The sequence below is a fragment of the Juglans regia genome, chromosome 7 (genome assembly GCF_001411555.2).
Source record: "Juglans regia cultivar Chandler chromosome 7, Walnut 2.0, whole genome shotgun sequence".
Lineage (NCBI taxonomy): Eukaryota > Viridiplantae > Streptophyta > Magnoliopsida > Fagales > Juglandaceae > Juglans > Juglans regia.
In genome coordinates, this window is record NC_049907.1 from 2,560,941 (window position 1) to 2,579,084 (window position 18,144).

General features: G+C 36.8%; 3 protein-coding genes across 3 annotated transcripts; all 3 read left to right on the plus strand.

Moving 5' to 3' along the window:
• The first annotated feature begins 2,430 nt into the window (after nt 1–2,430).
• Nucleotides 2,431–3,451, plus strand: LOC109021463 (germin-like protein subfamily 1 member 7). The gene is made up of 2 exons (XM_019004089.2): nt 2,431–2,646; nt 2,760–3,451. Exons 1-2 carry the CDS (start codon nt 2,508–2,510, stop codon nt 3,293–3,295), a joined length of 675 nt encoding a protein of 224 aa, XP_018859634.1. The 5' UTR covers nt 2,431–2,507; the 3' UTR covers nt 3,296–3,451.
• Nucleotides 3,452–4,458: 1,007 nt separating this feature from the next.
• Nucleotides 4,459–5,151, plus strand: LOC109021462 (germin-like protein 8-2). Its single transcript, XM_019004088.1, has 3 exons — nt 4,459–4,463; nt 4,745–4,820; nt 4,975–5,151. The coding sequence occupies exons 1-3, from the start codon at nt 4,459–4,461 to the stop codon at nt 5,149–5,151; spliced, it is 258 nt and encodes an 85-aa protein (XP_018859633.1).
• Nucleotides 5,152–10,399: 5,248 nt separating this feature from the next.
• LOC108989666 (germin-like protein subfamily 1 member 17) lies at nt 10,400–11,401 on the plus strand. The gene is made up of 2 exons (XM_018963366.2): nt 10,400–10,609; nt 10,721–11,401. The coding sequence occupies exons 1-2, from the start codon at nt 10,471–10,473 to the stop codon at nt 11,254–11,256; spliced, it is 675 nt and encodes a 224-aa protein (XP_018818911.1). The 5' UTR covers nt 10,400–10,470; the 3' UTR covers nt 11,257–11,401.
• Nucleotides 11,402–18,144: the final 6,743 nt, after the last annotated feature.

The window sequence follows — 18,144 nt, forward strand, 5'->3', positions numbered from 1 at the left end:
AAGTTTGAAACTAAAATTAATTGCTCCTTCTATTCCTGGCATGCCTGCTCATAGTTATCATCCTCATCTGGGTAGTTAAAAACATGAAAACAAACTAAGATGAGTCGAAGACTCGGTAAAAAATCCATCACAACGTAAAAATAATAAACATAAGGATTTCATAAAAATTTTCATGCTGAGAGTTTAAAATTCATGACTGTTCATACTGATGCTTATGCTATGTATGACTGATTTAACTGACTGATTTGGCTGATTTAACTGATTTATCTAACATGGCTTACGGCTTGGTAGCTTGCAGGTGATTGATACGAGGGCAAGGATTCTTGTTTATTTCAGAGGCTTCGTGGGTTTGTATAGAGGGAAAATGAACGTTTACTGATAGGATTTTAGAGTTGGTTTTCATTAGGATTTGGATTTACCAAAAATTAGGGGATAAGGATGAGTATGAGGTTAGGATTATAACATCAAGATATGAGGTATACGGGTGGAGATAGGAAGAAATAAGATTTAAATTCAAACAAAACTCTAGTGGAACGTAAAATCTGATAAAATAATAATAAAATATTTATAGTCATATGAAAAAAAAATACATAAAACTTATCTTATGACCTAATCTTAGGATCGGGTTGTTATAGTCGTATAGGTTGTTTCTCGCATCCCATGGGAGCTCGCTTAGTCTCTCATCTCCTTTATGCGGACGACATACTTGTGTTTGTTAATGACGAGACCGTCATAGGCTTATCAATATTTTTGGCACATATGAGAAGTGGTCTGGGCATCTATTAAGCAAAGAGAAGTCGGCAATTTTTTTTCTCTAAATCTATTTCCTTTGTTCGGAGGAGAGGGTTGATGAGGTTGACAGGTTTGGAGGGAGGGCACTTTCCGGTCAAGTACTTAGGCGTGCCTTTGGTTTCTGGTCGTCTTACATCTCGGACTTAGAACCGATGGTTGCCAAAATTAAGGGTAAGGTTGCTGGCTGGAAATGCAAGCTGCTCTCTCAAGGAGGTAGGCTCATCTTACATAAACATATCCTCTCCAGTATGGTAATGCAGTTGTTGGCTGTTTTGAAGGTTCCAATGGCTGTTTTCAACAAGCTTAACTCGATCATGTCCACTTTTTTCTTGGGGGAGTTAAATGGCAAACCTCGCATGAAATGGTGCGTGGAAAAAATTTGTTTGCCGTACACAGAAGCGGGTCTGGGTATTCGTAAGTTTTCAAAAGTTCAAAAATCATTACATATGAAGTTTGCTTGGCGGTTGATATCAGTCGATAATTTAAGGTCCCAATTTTTTCGTGCAAAATATGTGAGGCAAGGACATTTGTTGCTTACTGAACCAAGGGCTAATGCTTCCAGATTTTGGAAATCAGTTATGCTTCCAGATTTTGGAAATCAGTTTGGAATGTACTTCCGGATGAAATGTTGGGTCTGCGATTAAGAAAGTTAGATTTCAGAACTCCTATCCTCCGCTTTCAGAATAAGTATCGCGTTTGGTCTAGGTCTGAAAGAAAAGCTGTGATTTTGGGTCTGCAATTTTGGAAGAAGCTTGTTGTTTACTTTTGATGGATTAGTTGGCAGTGGTAAAGTAATGATTAATCGTGTCAAAATCACACAGTTCTTTGCCAAAATTTTCAATGATTTTGGGATTTATCCAAACGGAGAAGTGAGAACTATGAGGTTGGCAGTCGTGATTTTGAAATGAGAAAAAAAAAGGGAAGAAGGGGAAGACGAAGAATAGAAGAAACGCCGTCGTTTCTATTTGGCCACGTGGGACGCGGTTTCCCCGCGGTTCCGCTAGCAAGTTACAAATAGACTTTCTCAATATATATATGGCGTATATATCTATGTATGTGGAGTATTATATATACAAGACAAATGGGACAACATATATACAAAACGACGGTATCGTTAAAGTATTATTCAAACCCATGTACGTAGTCGACGATTTTACACAAAATTCTGATCCTCGTATGATCTATATATTTAAAGATCAGATGGGGTGCGTTCACATTGTCAGCTCAGTAAAAATCTTATAAGAAAAGAAAATAAATTAAATAAATCTTTCTGAATATCTGAAAGGTGGAATTAATGGGAAACTTGTTGTAATTGCATACGTGGTGGTGGTCATCATGAGTACATGCAGGGTCTATTTGAGAGAGAGAGAGAGAGAGAGAGAGAGCTGGGTCAATGTAAACAAGCTCTTTTGTGGAATAATGGCACCGTTTCATTATTTGAAGGGGTCCAATTTGGTTGCATTTTCAATGTATATATATGTGTGCGAGCAGCAGTATTAATTTGGTTCCATTAAATTAATATAATTAGCGATAACCTCAGAATATTAAACGGTTGACAAGTGTTACACGTTTATGGAAAAAACATGGACCCGTTCACTTAATTCATCTCTATAAATAGGGATGTGACCATCCAACATTGCTCATTCCCTCCCAAGCAATATTAATTACACAGATTAGTACTTAAACACAGAGATAAATCATATATAGCCTCAAATATGATGAACTCCAAGGTTGTTCCTAAGTACGCCCTTGTAGCTGTTGTCCTGGTAGCTTTCGCTTGTTCCCTTGCCTCTGCCTATGACCCCAGTCCCCTGCAGGACTTTTGTGTTGCAATCGATAATCCTGCTTCTGCTGGTATGTATGCATTATTATTGTTATATTTTGGATTGTATTTTGTACATATATAATATATGTGTATATCTATATAGTCATGATGATCATAACAAACATTTCCTTTCTTTCTGCAGTATTTGTGAATGGGAAGTTTTGCAAGGACCCAAAGCTTGTCACTGCTGATGATTTCTTCCGCTCAGTAAACATTCCTGGAAACACCTCAAATAAAGTGGGGTCGAATGTCACTGCTGTGACTGTGGAACAACTACCAGGCCTCAACACCCTAGGCATATCCTTGGCTCGCATCGACTTTGCACCACGTGGCTTAAATCCTCCCCACACCCACCCTCGTGGCACTGAGTTTCTTGTAGTCATAGAAGGTACTCTTCATGTTGGCTTTGTCACATCCAATGCAGACGGTAACCGCCTCTTCACCAAAGTTCTAAACAAGGGAGACGTTTTTGTGTTCCCCATTGGTCTCATTCACTTCCAGTTAAACGTGGGAAATACGAAGGCTGTCGCCTTTGCTGGTCTGAGCAGCCAGAATCCTGGAGTCATCACCATAGCCAATGCAGTCTTTGGATCCAATCCTCCCATCAATCAAGATGTTCTCACCAAGGCCTTCCAAGTGGACAAGAATGTGGTCAACTATCTTCAGCAACAGTTCTAATTGCCTAAACTAAAATCATAGATTTCAATATATATATATTTGCAATGTTATTACCGGCAATAAACCATTAGATCATGGTATGATTAAGTTTTTCATTTTTCCCAGCTTGTAACGTTATTGAATTTATTTTATTGAAATAAAATGGTTATTTATTTATACTCTCTTTGTTATAATGATCAACGAGTGTGATAGAACTTAATTGCATTTTGAATACGTTGACGTCGAGAGAAATCATTTGAATACATACGATTTTATTCAAAGTAGTAAAAAGTACTTAAATAACCTAAAAGTTCTTTAATGATAAAATTATGTTTTTTTTGGTTGTTACATACTAAAATAATTTTTAATCTAAAAAAAGTTTAGAAGTATATTTCAAGAAAAATATCATTGTAATGGTTTTCCTCACGCGCGTGCTTTTCTGAATAATGCGGAGCATAGTTTCAATTTTAAAGGAGATTGTTAATGAACAAAATGATCATAAAACTTTTAGATAATTATAGTTTTGCCTTTTGATTTTATCATAAGTATGACACTGCCTTAAATGACCTTTTATGTCATTTCTACCACCAAAAAAAAAAAAAATTATATTTTTTTCCAAACAAATGTAAAATGTTTAATGAAAGTGCTTTAGGCATATTGTTACCGAACAGTAAATAAATCTTTAAAAGTTAGTCTACATACATTCTCCTAAAGGGCATTGCTCATATAAGTCCATACACAATTAAGTTTAAAAAAAATTTTAAAATTACAATAATATTATTTTTAAAATGATTTTTTCCCTTTTATTCCCATTTATAAATGAGACTGTCCCCCACTCAAGACTGTAAATAAAATTTCTCAATCTTTTATAATACTAACTCAAATTATTACTTAAGTTCTACAACTAAAAGCTTTGATGTTAAAAGTTATATTATCTATTGTAATTCCAAACTGCATGCACTAAACTTCGAATCCCCAATTGTAATTAATTAACCCGCTTGTACGTAGTTGATGTTTGTGGAACGAAGAGCTAGCATGGTGATGAAATCACAACATTATGCCACTACACCATTTATGGCCTTTTCTTACGAGTCAAAATGGTCGGATTACATACCACCTTGGTGAGAAAAGTTTTTAACTCACCAAGTTCTTTGGTGGGAGTTTGGTGGCATATTATTGCAGAGATGAGGTACCTATTTGTTCCCATCAAAATGCTATCTTGTGGGGAAAAAATACTATTTCCCACGATGAGATTGGTGTGGAAATCATCTAGATTTGGCAGCAAATATGTCATCCTCTGTAGCGGATTTGGTGAAAATAAAGACATTTGTTATGAAATGAGGTGGTGGAATTCAGTTGTTGCCATGACCAGTTTTCGTGGGAAATACTTTTTTTGACATTGTGGAAGGTACATATTTCCACCACCTCAACTCTTCTTAAAATGTATTTTCTCACTAATACATCATGTAGGCAACTACCAGTATTTGTGAATGGGAAGTTTTGCAAGGACCCAGAGCTTGTCACTGCTAATGATTTCTTCCACTCGGTGAACATTCCCAAAAACAACTCAAATAAAGTGGTCTCATTCACTTCCAGTTGGTCTCATTCACCAAAAACAACTCAAATAAAGTGGCCTCTTCACCAAAGTTCTAAACAAGGGAGATGTCTTTGTGTTCCCAATTGGTCTCATTCACTTCCAGTTGAATGTGGGAAATACCAAGGCCGTTGCCTTTGCTGGTCTAAGCAGCCATAATCCTAGGGTCATCACCATAGCCAATGCAGTCTTTGGATCCAACCCTCCCATCAATCAAGATGTTCTCACCAAGGCCTTCCAAGTGGACAAGAATGTGGTTAACTATCTTCAGAAACAGTTCTAACTAGTTTCCTAAACTAGAATAATAGATTTCAAGATATATTTGCAATAAACCATGAGATGGTGTGATTAAGTTTGTCAATGCTTTCTAGCTTGTAACCTCATTGAAATTATTTTATTGAAAAAAAATGGTTGTTTATAATTTATAGTCTCTTTGTTATAATCATCAACAAGATGTGAGGATTGGACCTCATTTATTTCCCTACATTTTCTCTTTCCTATTTTCTTTTCTTCCTTTTTCTTTTCTTCTTTTCTTTTCTTTCTCCCCTGGTCTGTTTCCTGCGCGCGACGCACTGTCTCTCCCTTTCTCCTCTCGTTCCTTCTTCTCCACCCAGCGCTGCCGTGAGCTGGCGGTGACCGTCACCGCCCAGCCCGTTAGCCTCCCTAGCCGCTGGTGACCTCACCCCACCAACCTCAACTCCAGTCGCGCCGCCATTAGCCACCACGAGCCTCTCCAAGCCGCGGCCACCATTTGCTCTAGCGCCGCCGTCGCGCCACCTCCGGCCACCATATTCTCACCACATCATCCTCGACCTCCTAGCAACCCAATGGACCCAACCCCAGCTCCGATCCATCACCGGTGAAGCACAACCAACCCCATTTCCAATTTGGGTATTTTTTATCTTTAACCACCCATTTCGCCGCCACCATCGGCCAACCTTCACTACCACTAGCTTCACCGACATCCCTAGGCCCTACCCTATCATTCTTGGGTCTTCGTTTGTCTTCGTTGAAAAGTGAGTAGTTGAGACCCACGGCCACAGTGCATTTTGCACTGTTACGTTGCTCAGACGTCACTTCTTGCAGCTTCGTGATCCTTCAGAAATTGCTATATAGCGCTGTAAGTATTTCTCCAAAGAACTTTCGTGATTAAATGTATTTTTGCACTAACTCATTTCACTGTATTTGGTTGAACATGCCGGACTGAGTCCGAGAAGTACGGAGGTCGGATGGATTGGTGATTGGAGTTGTTTGTGTGATCGATTGGGTTGGTAATTGTTGGTTTGGATATTGTGTTGTTCATGTACATTGCATTTTGCACGCATGATCATGTTTGTAAAGGAAACTGGGTTTTCGTGTATTGCATTCATGTTCATGTGTTTATGAAAACTGGGTTTTCATGTGAGAATAGATTTTGGGTGCGTGTGTATCACAACCCCAAGTCGAGATGAGGCATTATCTCGGTGGAGCTCCTCTGGTTACTCGGGAGCGGAATATATTGAGTAACGTCCCCTGGATTGTCGCTGGGCGACAATGGAATCAAACGAGATGGTCCGGTGCCAACTCCGTGGTCCTTCTGCTGGCGGGGACTAGAGGATGTCTGGCAATGAACGCGCTGGGCGCGGAACTGGGCATCGCTTGTTGCGTAGTGGGTACTTAGCCATGAATGCGTTGGGCACGGAACTGGGCATCGCTACGAAGCCAGGATGTGCGGATGATCCCTAGGGGAGATCATGATGCATATGGTAATAATGGATTAATGAACTATTTTCTGAGAAAATAGTGTGTGTTGGATTTCTGTGTAAATGATTTTCTGGGAAAATGTTTTACGGATATTTTGGGCCAAATGGGATTTTGGCGTGTGTTGGAAAATAATCATTTTCGGGGAAAATGATGTTTTGAGAAAAATGCATATTTCATCATATGCATGCATGTTGGTTGCATTAATGCATTTTCATTACGTGGTTATTTGGGTTATACTTACCTGCGGTACCATTTTGTGGTAATGCAGATTTTGATGCAGATGAGTTGGATGAGGACGAGCCTGGGAGACGACTCCACCCGAGGAGTGATCTGGGATCACTTGCTTAGATATTTTATTTTACTGTATTGTATATTAATTTTGGATGACTGTATAACTACTTTTTAAACCTTACTGATGTTTAGATTGTATTTAAATTCTGATATTTAGTTGACTAATCCGCTGCATTGTTTTGTACACCGTTGCATGTACACACTCACTTGGCACTATCGTTGGGATGCGTGACAGTGTTGTCATCATCCTGGCGTCTCGATTCCCGTGTTTCCTTACATGGGAGTCGGGGGCGCCACAGGTGGTATCAGAGCAGTTCGGCTCTGGGTAAAACCACATTTCCTGTAGGTGCAGTTCGGTTCATGAAGGAGCTGTCCAATATTTCCAAGAGTTATTAAGCCACGAAGGTGAGGGGGAGCTTCCAGAGTTGAGCCAGTTTATTGACAAAGAAATAACGGAAGAGGAGAATAAAGAAATCACCAAGTGCCCAGCAGTGGAAGAAATTTGGCAGGCCTTTTTCAGTATCCTAGTGGAAAGTAGTCCGGGACAAGATGGTTTTGGCGTGGGTTTTTTCAGAGCATGCTGGGAATTTATACAAGGGGATGTGGTGGATGCTGTAAAGGAATTCTTTGAAGGAAAACAACTACCAAGGTTTTATACGGCATCGTATGTGGCCCTCATTCCCAAAGTACAACAGCCCATCGAGTTTGAGAAATTCAGGCCTATAAACCTATGTTCCGTGGTTTATAAAATTTGATGATTATGTAGGTAATATTTTTATATAAAAATAATAAGTTTTATTTTAAATTTTATCATATTATATATATCTTCGATTATTTTTAATAATAGAATGATATATAATAAATATATAATATTTTACACTAAATAACTAAATAGATAGTATCTATTTCAAGTTAAATCAAAATGATCTAGCTATATATATAGTATTCCATGAAGAAGCTAGAAGAAGGGGCTTCGCTCATAGAGAGAGACGCGTGTGCATGAAACTTCAGGTTTTTTCAGTTTGGATGTGAATGGGTAAAACGATGGCTGCATGCAAATTGTAGAGATCAATAGAATCAATAATAGAAAAATATTGAGGTGATCATTAAGGCTGCAGATTAATATTATTTGAAATGCCTGTGTATGAGGACAGTACTACATGTACATGATTTAGTCTATTTAGACCAAGCACGTCCCTCACATTGTTAATTATCGTATTCAAGTCAATAATGATGGAAGAATATCGAGGTACTGAGAAATAGGGGTGAGCACCGACTGACCCGATTAGTATTTAGGATCGACCCGACCCGACCCGTCACGCAGAACAAAATAAGCGGTTTGACCCGTCCCGACCCGACCCGACTCAAGTTTGAAGAGTAATAAGACCTTAATATCAAGAGATCGAGATACAAACGGGTTGATGTAAGATTGAGTTCGAAAGGGGGTACAGGGGCATAAACGCAGAGAGAAAGCGAGAGTGAGAGGAACTAACAGAGGAAATCGACAACATCTCTGCGTTCGACAAGAAGGGACGGATGTTCGACAAGATGGGATGGGTCGCCATGGTTGGAGCTCGCCATAACCTCAACCGTAACAGAGTGGGAGAGCTCGCCGTGGTTGGAGCTGCGTTCGACGACATCGCTGCGTGGATCCTGCGGCTCTAGCCGTGGCACTTGCGGGTGACGGTGACAGTGGTGGCCACAAGAGCCCCCTGATATCAATTTGGGTTCTCCTCTCAGGTGTTAGTTTCGTCACTTTCATGTTGGTTTTCATCGGACCCGTGATGAAATGGGCATTTTTGCAGAGCATCCGATATGGGTTTTATGGAGATTCCAGGATGGTGCTTGGACCGAGCTCCTTACGGTTGATGCAAGCAAGCCTTGCTTTTCTTCTTCAATTTAATTCGTTGGTTCGTTCGTGTATTTACAAGGTTGGGTTTTTTCCGTGATGAAATGCTCTGTTTTTTCTCTTTTTTTTTTTTTTCCAAATTGGCATAAAATTGAGGATTTTCCTTGTGGTTGAACGATGCTCCAACTCGTGCTTTAAATCAACTGCAAGTGCTTATAACGACAGAGAGAAATGAGGAGGGATGGCAGCTTGGGTTTGTGATCAATTGTGAAAATGTATAGTCGATTTCAGCGGGTTCGACCCGCAAGCTATTTCAACCCGCATTTTCGGGTCGGATCGGATCGGGTCTTACGGACGGATCGGGTTATGTACTTTTTTGCACAGCCCTACTGAGAAAGGCTCATTCTTAATTAGTACGTGAGCTTATAAGAAAATATTATATATCAAGGTGATCAGAAAGGCATGTAGCAGATCAATATTTTATAGGCATATTTGGACGGACATTTAGACCAAGCTGATCAAAACTCACATTATTATCGTATCCACTTGCTAATTAATTTTCTATCACAAAAAATGGGTATATATTTACCCTATTATAATAAGTGATTATCTAACTATGAATACTAACTTTTATTATTTTTCCGTTAATTTTTCTTGTTTTTCTGTTAAGTTTGTTAAATTATATTTTACCAAAAAGTCCTTAAAACCCTTGATGATTTGACATGTAGCTCCATTGTAGAATTTAATGCAGGATCTTGTTTTACCAAAATGTCTTTAAGATCCTTGACCATTTAACGTGCATTTCTCTTGTAAAACTTAATGAAAAATCATGTTTTACCAAAAGGTCCTTAATAGCCCCATGGCACACAAGAATTGACGTCTCTTTTCCATGTCCTTTTTGTTCTGAAAGTGCACTCATTCTCCTTTCTTTTTGTTTCAATTTTTTTAAAATAAAAAATTAATAATATTTTATTATTATATGGAGAGTAAATAGATAATTTAATATATATAGATACAAACCAATACTCATACTTTGTTGAAGTTTAAATTTTTTTTTTAATTTTTAATTTTTGTCTTTTTTTAACCTTGTATTTTCTTTTTCCAGACAAATAAATAACTGACTTTTTCACTTTTGATTTTTACTTAAATCATTATATCAGGTACACCCCGAGACTAACGCATCTAGAGCCATTCCCTAGTGTGTATATATATATATATATATATATATATAAATGAATTCTTTCTGAATATCTAAATGGAATTAATGGGAAATCAGCTGTTGCAATTCATGCCGTGATACGTGGTGGTGATCAGTTTGTGAGAGAGAGAGAGAGAGAGAGAGAGAGAGAGCTGGGTCAATGTAATACAGCTCAATATTTGTAGAATAATGAAAGTACTGCATGCACCGTTCCATTATTTGAAGAGGTCGAATTATTTGGTTGCATTTTCAATGTATGTGTGCGAGCAATAGTGGTTAAAGAATGTTTCCACCATCAAAGAAAAAATAATAATAATCGATAACCTTAGATTAATTAATTATAGAGTAGTTGACAAGTATTACACGTTTATGGAAAAAACATGGACCAGTTCATGATCAGTAATTCCTCTCTATAAATAGAGATGTGACCATCCAACATTTCTCATTCCCTCCTCGCCAATATTAATTACTTACACAGATCAGTACTACAACGCAGAGATAAATCATATATAGCCTCAAATATGATGAACTCCAAGGTTGTTCCTAAGTACGCCCTTTTAACTGTGGCCCTGTTGGCTTTCGCTTGTTCCCTCGCCTTTGCCTACGACCCCAGTCCCCTGCAGGACTTTTGTGTTGCAATCGACAATCCTGCTTCTGCTGGTATGTACACATTATTATTGCTATATTATTTGATTGTATTTTCTGCATAATATCATGTGTATATATATAGTCATGATGATAACAAACATTTTCTTTCCTTTCTTTCTGCAGTATTCGTGAATGGAAAGTTTTGCAAGGACCCAAAGCTTGTCACTGCTGATGATTTCTTCCGCTCGGTGAACATTCCCGGAAACACCACAAATAAAGTGGGGTCGAACGTCACCGCTGTGACAGTGGAACAATTACCAGGCCTCAACACCCTAGGCATATCCTTGGCTCGCATCGACTTTGCACCACGTGGCTTAAATCCTCCCCACACCCACCCTCGCGCCACTGAGTTTCTTGTAGTCATAGAAGGTACTCTTCACGTTGGCTTTGTCACATCCAATGCAGATGGCAACCGCCTCTTCACCAAAGTTCTAAACAAGGGAGACGTCTTTGTGTTCCCAATTGGTCTCATTCACTTCCAGTTGAACGTGGGAAATACCAAGGCGGTTGCATTTGCTGGTCTGAGCAGCCAAAATCCTGGGGTTATTACCATAGCCAATGCAGTCTTTGGATCCAATCCTCCCATCAATCAAGATGTTCTCACCAAGGCCTTCCAAGTGGACAAGAATCTGGTTAACTATCTTCAGCAACAGTTCTAACTAATTGCCTAAACTAAAATCATAAATTTCAAGATATATTTGCAATAAACAATTAGATGGTGTGATTAAGTTTGTCAATGTTTCCAAGCTTGTAACCTCATTGAAATTATTTTATTGAAATAAAATTGTTGCTTATAATTTACAATCTCTTTGTTATAATCATCAATAGGTGTGATTGAACTTAATTGCATTTTGAATATGTCTCAGGAGTGATATCACTTGTAAGGGCCCCGGCCTTGCTTCCCTTATCATTCCGTCCTCAAGGCAAAATATACAAAAATAAATAAATAATAACACAAATGAAAAATATATTACACATGATCGTAATTTAATGGATAGGATTCAAAAGAATTTATTTCTTGAAATGTATAAAATGCCTTGTCACGGTAATTCTTAGTCAATATTAGAGGAAAGGAAAATAAAAAAGACAACACATTTGCGAGTTTGTTTTTGGATTGTCCGAAGCAAAATTACAATATTAGTTGAAGGAATCGAATTTGTATGGTATTTTCAATATTTGCGAGTACTTGTAGTAGTTAAGAATGGTTCTCCCCACATTCGATAAACAAATTTATTAAAAGCTGATCAAGAATTTACCAAGTCTTACCTGTAGCTCCTTACAAGGAAAGACAGAGACCGATTCATGAATAACTCCCCTACATAAATAGTTAGGCATGCTCCCATGCAACATTCTTCACCCCTCACCCAAAGCAAGAATATACGTACAAAATGTTGATAGCCTCAAAGATCTTGTAACTGTGGTCTTGTTGGCTTTGGCTTTGGCTTTGGCTTTATGATCTACCTCTGCCTATGATCCTAGTCCTCTCCAAAACTTTTGTATCGCAATCAAGTACGGTTCCAGTGCTGATTGTTAGTACACGTAGTTCTCTTTGTTTTGGAAATAGTTTGAATTAGCATCTGGATTGTGTTAGTTTTGGCATCACATGTTTAATTTCGGCCAATATAATGGGCAGTGTATACCTGTTGTGATAATAACATTTAACAAGCTTATCTTTCTGCAGTGCTTGTGAATGTGTAATTCTAAGGGGTGTGATCACCAAATGGTATACCCCTTTGAATGACACCCTCTCCAGGGTAATGGTTCCCATGTGGGTGGTGTTTAAGGAAGTATAAAAAGACACAACCTTTTGATAATGTAAAAATGAGTGTATTGACATATTCTTGTGAAAAGTTTTGTTAAATTGTGTTGTAACAAGTGTTGAAGTGTGTTAAAGTGAAAAATGGTCGAAGTGAGCTCAACATGGTTCGAGCAAAACTCATATAGAGAGTTCGCTCAACAGACGCTCGACATATTGATTGAGCAAAACTCATACAGAGAGTTTGCTTGACAGGCGGTCGACATAGCGCTTGAGCAGAACTCATATAGAGTGTTCGCTCAACAAGCGCTCTACGTGAAGCTCAAGCGGTATCCCAGACAGAGAATTCGTTCAACACTCTGCTCTACATGGAGCTCGAGTGGTAACCAAGACAGAGAGTTCTCTTAACCCTCGGTTGACATGGAGCTCGAGCGACTTCTAAAGTAAATCATGCGCTCGACACATGCTCAACACGTAGCTTGGTGAGTAGGAAAGGAAACTTATTTTCTATCCTAATGTGGGAGAAACTGAGCTAAAACAGAGCCTTTTCCAAGAGCACTTGAGAGATGCTCCCTTCCACATTCAAAGACGAATCTCTCTTGAAAAATACATCTCCATCTTATCACACTCAAGATTAAACACAGATGAGTCCACCGGTGTGGACATGTTCATTGGCCGAAAGGTTTTCGGAGCTGCTGTTGATGCAGAAATCGAGAGGATCTCGTGGGAAGTTATAGAAAGGTCAGAGTTCCGGCACTGCATACGTGTAGAGATTGGTGGGTCACTTGTGGTGTTGCAAGCCAAGTTTAACTACTACAAAGGTTTTGTGAGTGTTTATAAATTAATTGTAACAAACTAACGTTTCTATAGTGGATTTAAGGTGGTGACTTACACCCAGAGTGGTTTTAGATTTTGAAGACGTTCTTCAAATGAGTTTCCACTTCGTGACCAAACCTCTGTGTTGATTATTTGTGTGTTTTGTTCCATTGATTAATTGATTGTCTAACAATATTTTTGAATAGACAATCAAAATTGAATTACACCTATTCACCTCACTCTAGGTGTTGTGTTGGATAGAACCGTTGCCTTTTCAATTGGTATCAGAGAGGGTTCACTCCGCTAGGATTTATTTCCTGAGTGTGATCCTGCTTTAGTGATTAGAATGGATAGGTCTCAATCACTCACATCACCACCATATTTTTATGGTAACAACTATGCCTATTAGAAAGTTCAAATGAGAGATTTTCTTAAATCTATAAATGAAAGAGTGTGGGTATCTATGAGAAGAAATTTCTGGGCCTGAAAGGGCATATAACTTTTTTTAAGGCATATAACTTTTCTTCTAATCCATGAAAAAACCTTTTGCACATTAACAACACCAAAGCCATCAGAAAATGTAGAAAATGGGCTGGATGGAAGTGGGAGCAGTGAACCAAGTGAAGATAAATAGGAAGAACACAATGCATGGGCAAAAGTTTTAATTTTGTATTGTATGAATGATTAGATCATTCCTCTCTTTGAAGACTATGAAACTGTTAGAGGCTAAGTATGGTTTAAGATCGGATATTTATATACAGTTATTATTGGATAACTAAAACCAAACTTGTATGAAAGAGAATGATGACATTGGCAATCATGTACTTCAAATGGAGTTGACTGCTAAAGAATTATATGATGCCGGTCATCCTCTCACTGATAAAATGTAAGTTACAACCATACTAAATAGTCTTCCTTCATCTTGGGATCACATTGTTACTCCTTTAACACATAGTGAAAATGAAATAACAATGATATTGCTTCTAATACTGTTAGTACTAGAAGGAGAAATGATGGAAATGACAAATAGAGATAGTGAATCATCCAATTTATTGATGGCTCAGAACAAGCGTTTTACATAGAACAAAATGAAGCCAAAATAGTTTAAGAAAAAGAAACTGTTAAAAAAAACAAAGCAAACCATTTACTAGAAACTATTTTAAGTGTGGAAAAAATGGGCATTACAAATCACAATGTCCAAATAAGGGAAAAACACAAGAAAGTAAAGGAATTGTGATGACAGTCTCAGAAGTAATGCTAGTGTAACCAGCGTCAGATTTATGGTGGGTTGACCCTGCAGCAACAAAACATATATGCAGGAACAAATATATGTTTGTCAAACTTAAAGATTAACAAATAGGAGAGCACAAAGTGTATATGGGCAACAACACATACTGTGATGTCTTAGGGCAAAGTACATGTAAATTTAAAGTGAATGATTCCGTTAGTTTACCTAATGATGTATTATATATACCTAATATTTGGAGGGATTTAGTATTAGTGCCTGTACAAGATCAGAAAGGCTACACAGTTGAGTTTAAGTTTAGAACCATTTTAATAAGTAAGGGTAATATGTCAGTGAAAGGCGTGAAAGATCACGATATGTATGTAATAAATGCTGATATTAATAAAGTATCTATTTCTGATTATTTGAATGTGTCTATAGATTGTGCATATTTATGATATTTATGATTAGACCATATAAATAAAAATAAGATGATCATAATGTATAAAAGTGGATTAATAAGTGAAATAAACTCAGATAGTTTTGATATATGTGAACCATGTATCAAAGGAAAAATGAGTAGTAAATGTTTTTCAAAAAGTTGAAAATCCACAGATTTATTTGAAATTATAAATTCTGATGTTTGTGGACTTTTTAGAACTAAAACCCATAGAGGAATGGAATACATTTATACTTTCATTGATGACTATTCAAAATATGAGCATATCTGAAACTCTGTTGGGTAGGGCCATTAAAGGTTTGAATAATGATAGAGGATGTGAGTTTGAAGCTTTGGATGATTTCTCCAAATTGAATGATATAAGACATTTATACTATACCATATAAATCTCAACAAAATGGCATTGCGGAAAGAAGAAATATAACTCTATTGGATATGATGAGATTGGTGATGGCAAATGCTAATCTACCAATAGATTTATGGGGTGAAACATTATCGACTGTGGCATATATATTAAATAGAGTTAAAAGCAAAACAAAACCTCTTACACCTTACGAGATATGGACGAAACATAAACCAGACTTAAATAAACTCAAAGTGTAGGGTTTTAAGCCACAAGTGCTTATCCCAAAGCCAGTAGGAGATAAACTAAAAAGTAAAACCTGGGAATGCAGGTTTATTGAGTATGTAGAAAATGAAAGTGGATAGAGATTTTATCATTCTGAAAGATGATTTATAGAAAGTAGGGATGTTGTTTTCTAGAAAAATAAAAATCTTATTACTCTAGTTGATCATATGGATTTATTAAATGATTTAGAAAATCAAAATATTTTCACAAAGTCTGACAATGAAAATTATGATATTATTGAGATACAGAATAATAAAAATAAAAGAAAGTCAAATGAAAATCAATCTTCAGGTATTGATGCTAGAGATAGTGGGAGTAAAAGAACCAGGTGACCATCAATATTATTTCAAGATCATTATGCACTAAATACTAGTTTGGAAAATTTTGGAAATGACCCTGAAATTTTCTCTGAGACAATCAATAGTATCGATTCAGATAAATGGCTTGAGGCCATGAAAGATGAAATAGAATCTATAAACAAAAATAATATTTGGGAGTTAACAAATCTTCCAAAAGATAGAAAAGCTATTGGTTGTAAATGGGTTCTCAGAAGAAAATTTAAAGTTGATGGTAGTTTGGAAAGATATAAAGTAAGGTTAGTAGCCAAGGGATATACTCAATAACCAGGTGTAGACTTTGTGGATACTTATTTTCCTGTGGCGAAGTTCACATTCGTAAGGATCATGTCTATTGTTGTCAGGATGAATTTGGAATTACATCAGTTAAATGTAAAGACAACTTTTATTAATGGTGAATTAAAAGAGGATATCTTTATGATTCAACTAGTGGGATTCCAAATTAAAGGACAAGAAGAGAAAATCTACAGTTTGAAGAAGTCACCGTATGAGCTTAAACAATCTTCAAAATAGTGGTACTTGAAGTTTCACAAGCCTTTTTGGAAATGAGATATGAAATGAATCTACTAGATCATTGTGTATACATATGGAAAAATAATAATAAATTAACATTATATGTTGATGATATATTACTGGCAGGTATTTGTCGAGATATTTTGAATGAAACAAAAGAATTCTTGAAATCTAAATTTGAAATAAAAGATATGGGTGAAACCACGTATATTCTTAGTATAAGAATTTCTAGAGATAGAAATTCAAAATTATTATATTTAGATTAAGAAAAATATCTAGAAAAATACTTAAAAGATCTGGTATGGAAAATTATAAATCCTTAAGTACACCTGTTTGCAAAAGTCATGCTTTAAATAAAAATATGTACTAAAAGATGAGGAGAAAATAAACGAAATGCTTAATGTTTCTTATGCTCAAGCTGTGGAAAGCTTCATGTACACAATAATAAGTACAAGACCAGAATTTTTTCATGTAGTAGGATTTGTAAGCCGATATCGATCCAATCCAGGTAAGAAACATTGGCAAGCAGTTAAGCGTATATTTAGTTATTTACAAGGTACCAAAAATTTGAAATTGTGATTTGGGATAAGTGATCTAGATTTAATCGGCTATAGTGATGCTGATTTGGGAAGTGGTGTAGATGATAGAAAATCTATAACTGGATATATATTTCTATTTGGTGGAACAACAGTTTCTTGGTTGAGTAAGAAACATGGTTGTGTTTCTATGTCTATTATGGAAGCAGAATATCTTGCTTGTAGTACTACAATGAGTAATGCGGTGTGGATGAAATGTGTTATTAAAAGCTTAAATTTGGGTATATCCACATAATCAATCAACATATTTTGTGATAATCAGTCTGCCATCTTATTGATAAAAAGTGGAATACAGAGTTTCAAGGACAAATACATTGATGTGAACTATCACTATATTTTAGATATAGTGAAAATATGTGAGGTCAATGTTAATTTCATTTTCTCGACTGAGGTGGCAGTAGATCCGATGACCAAATGATTATCTCTGGAAAAATTTGGAGAACATGTGACTAGAATGTGGTTGAGAGAAATCTAGGTGAAGCAACCTCATGGTCGACATGCCTAACTCAGGAAATTCTGGAGACGCCTAGAAAATTGGAGTTATGGTGATACCCAAATAAGAATTTTGATCATTTGTAAAGTCACTGATAAGGTAATTAAGGAAAACCTCAAGAATGGCTTTAGGGAAAGTATTTAATAAAGTTTCAGTGCAAGTTGATTAACCAAATAATTGGTTTATAAAGTCGCTGATAAGGTGATTAGGAAAAGCCTCAGGGATAGCTTATAGAGGAAGTGCTAAACAAGAATTCTGTGGAGGTTGATACATGTGTTATGTGTTTGGCTAAAATCATCAGTTGTGACAGAGATATCTATTATTGATCTAGTCACGAAGAATTAATATCGTTCATTAAATTTTTTAGTGAAATGAAGTCACCCTTTATATGTAGTTAGTGGGACCACATATGGTGGAGGGTGCAATTAGATAAGGTAATGACAAAAGTGTGTGCACGTATAGCTTTTTCATGCTCTGACGTCGATATGCAAAGTTGAGTAGTGAAAAGCTTATATTGGTACAAAGGTAAAATACTCAATTGAATTATCACCGTTTTATGTGATCAAGTGAGAGATGTAGTTCTATGGGGTGTGATCACCAAACGATGTACTCCTTTGAATGACACTATCTCCATGGTGATGGTTCTCATGAGGGTGATGGTTAAGGATGTGTCAAAACGCACAACCTTTTGATTTAGTCAAAAT

What these genes read in the sequence shown, in the direction of transcription:
- LOC109021463 (XM_019004089.2), top strand. Translation starts at nt 2,508, where the DNA reads ATGATGAACTCCAAGGTTGTTCCTAAGTACGCCCTTGTAGCTGTTGTC. An exon ending in CGATAATCCTGCTTCTGCTG is followed by an intron (nt 2,647 to 2,759) that starts GTATGTATGCAT and finishes TTCTTTCTGCAG; the next exon opens with TATTTGTGAATGGGAAGTTT.
- LOC109021462 (XM_019004088.1), top strand. An exon ending in CTAATGATTTCTTCCACTCG is followed by an intron (nt 4,821 to 4,974) that starts GTGAACATTCCC and finishes ATTCACTTCCAG; the next exon opens with TTGAATGTGGGAAATACCAA.
- LOC108989666 (XM_018963366.2), top strand. Translation starts at nt 10,471, where the DNA reads ATGATGAACTCCAAGGTTGTTCCTAAGTACGCCCTTTTAACTGTGGCC. An exon ending in CGACAATCCTGCTTCTGCTG is followed by an intron (nt 10,610 to 10,720) that starts GTATGTACACAT and finishes TTCTTTCTGCAG; the next exon opens with TATTCGTGAATGGAAAGTTT.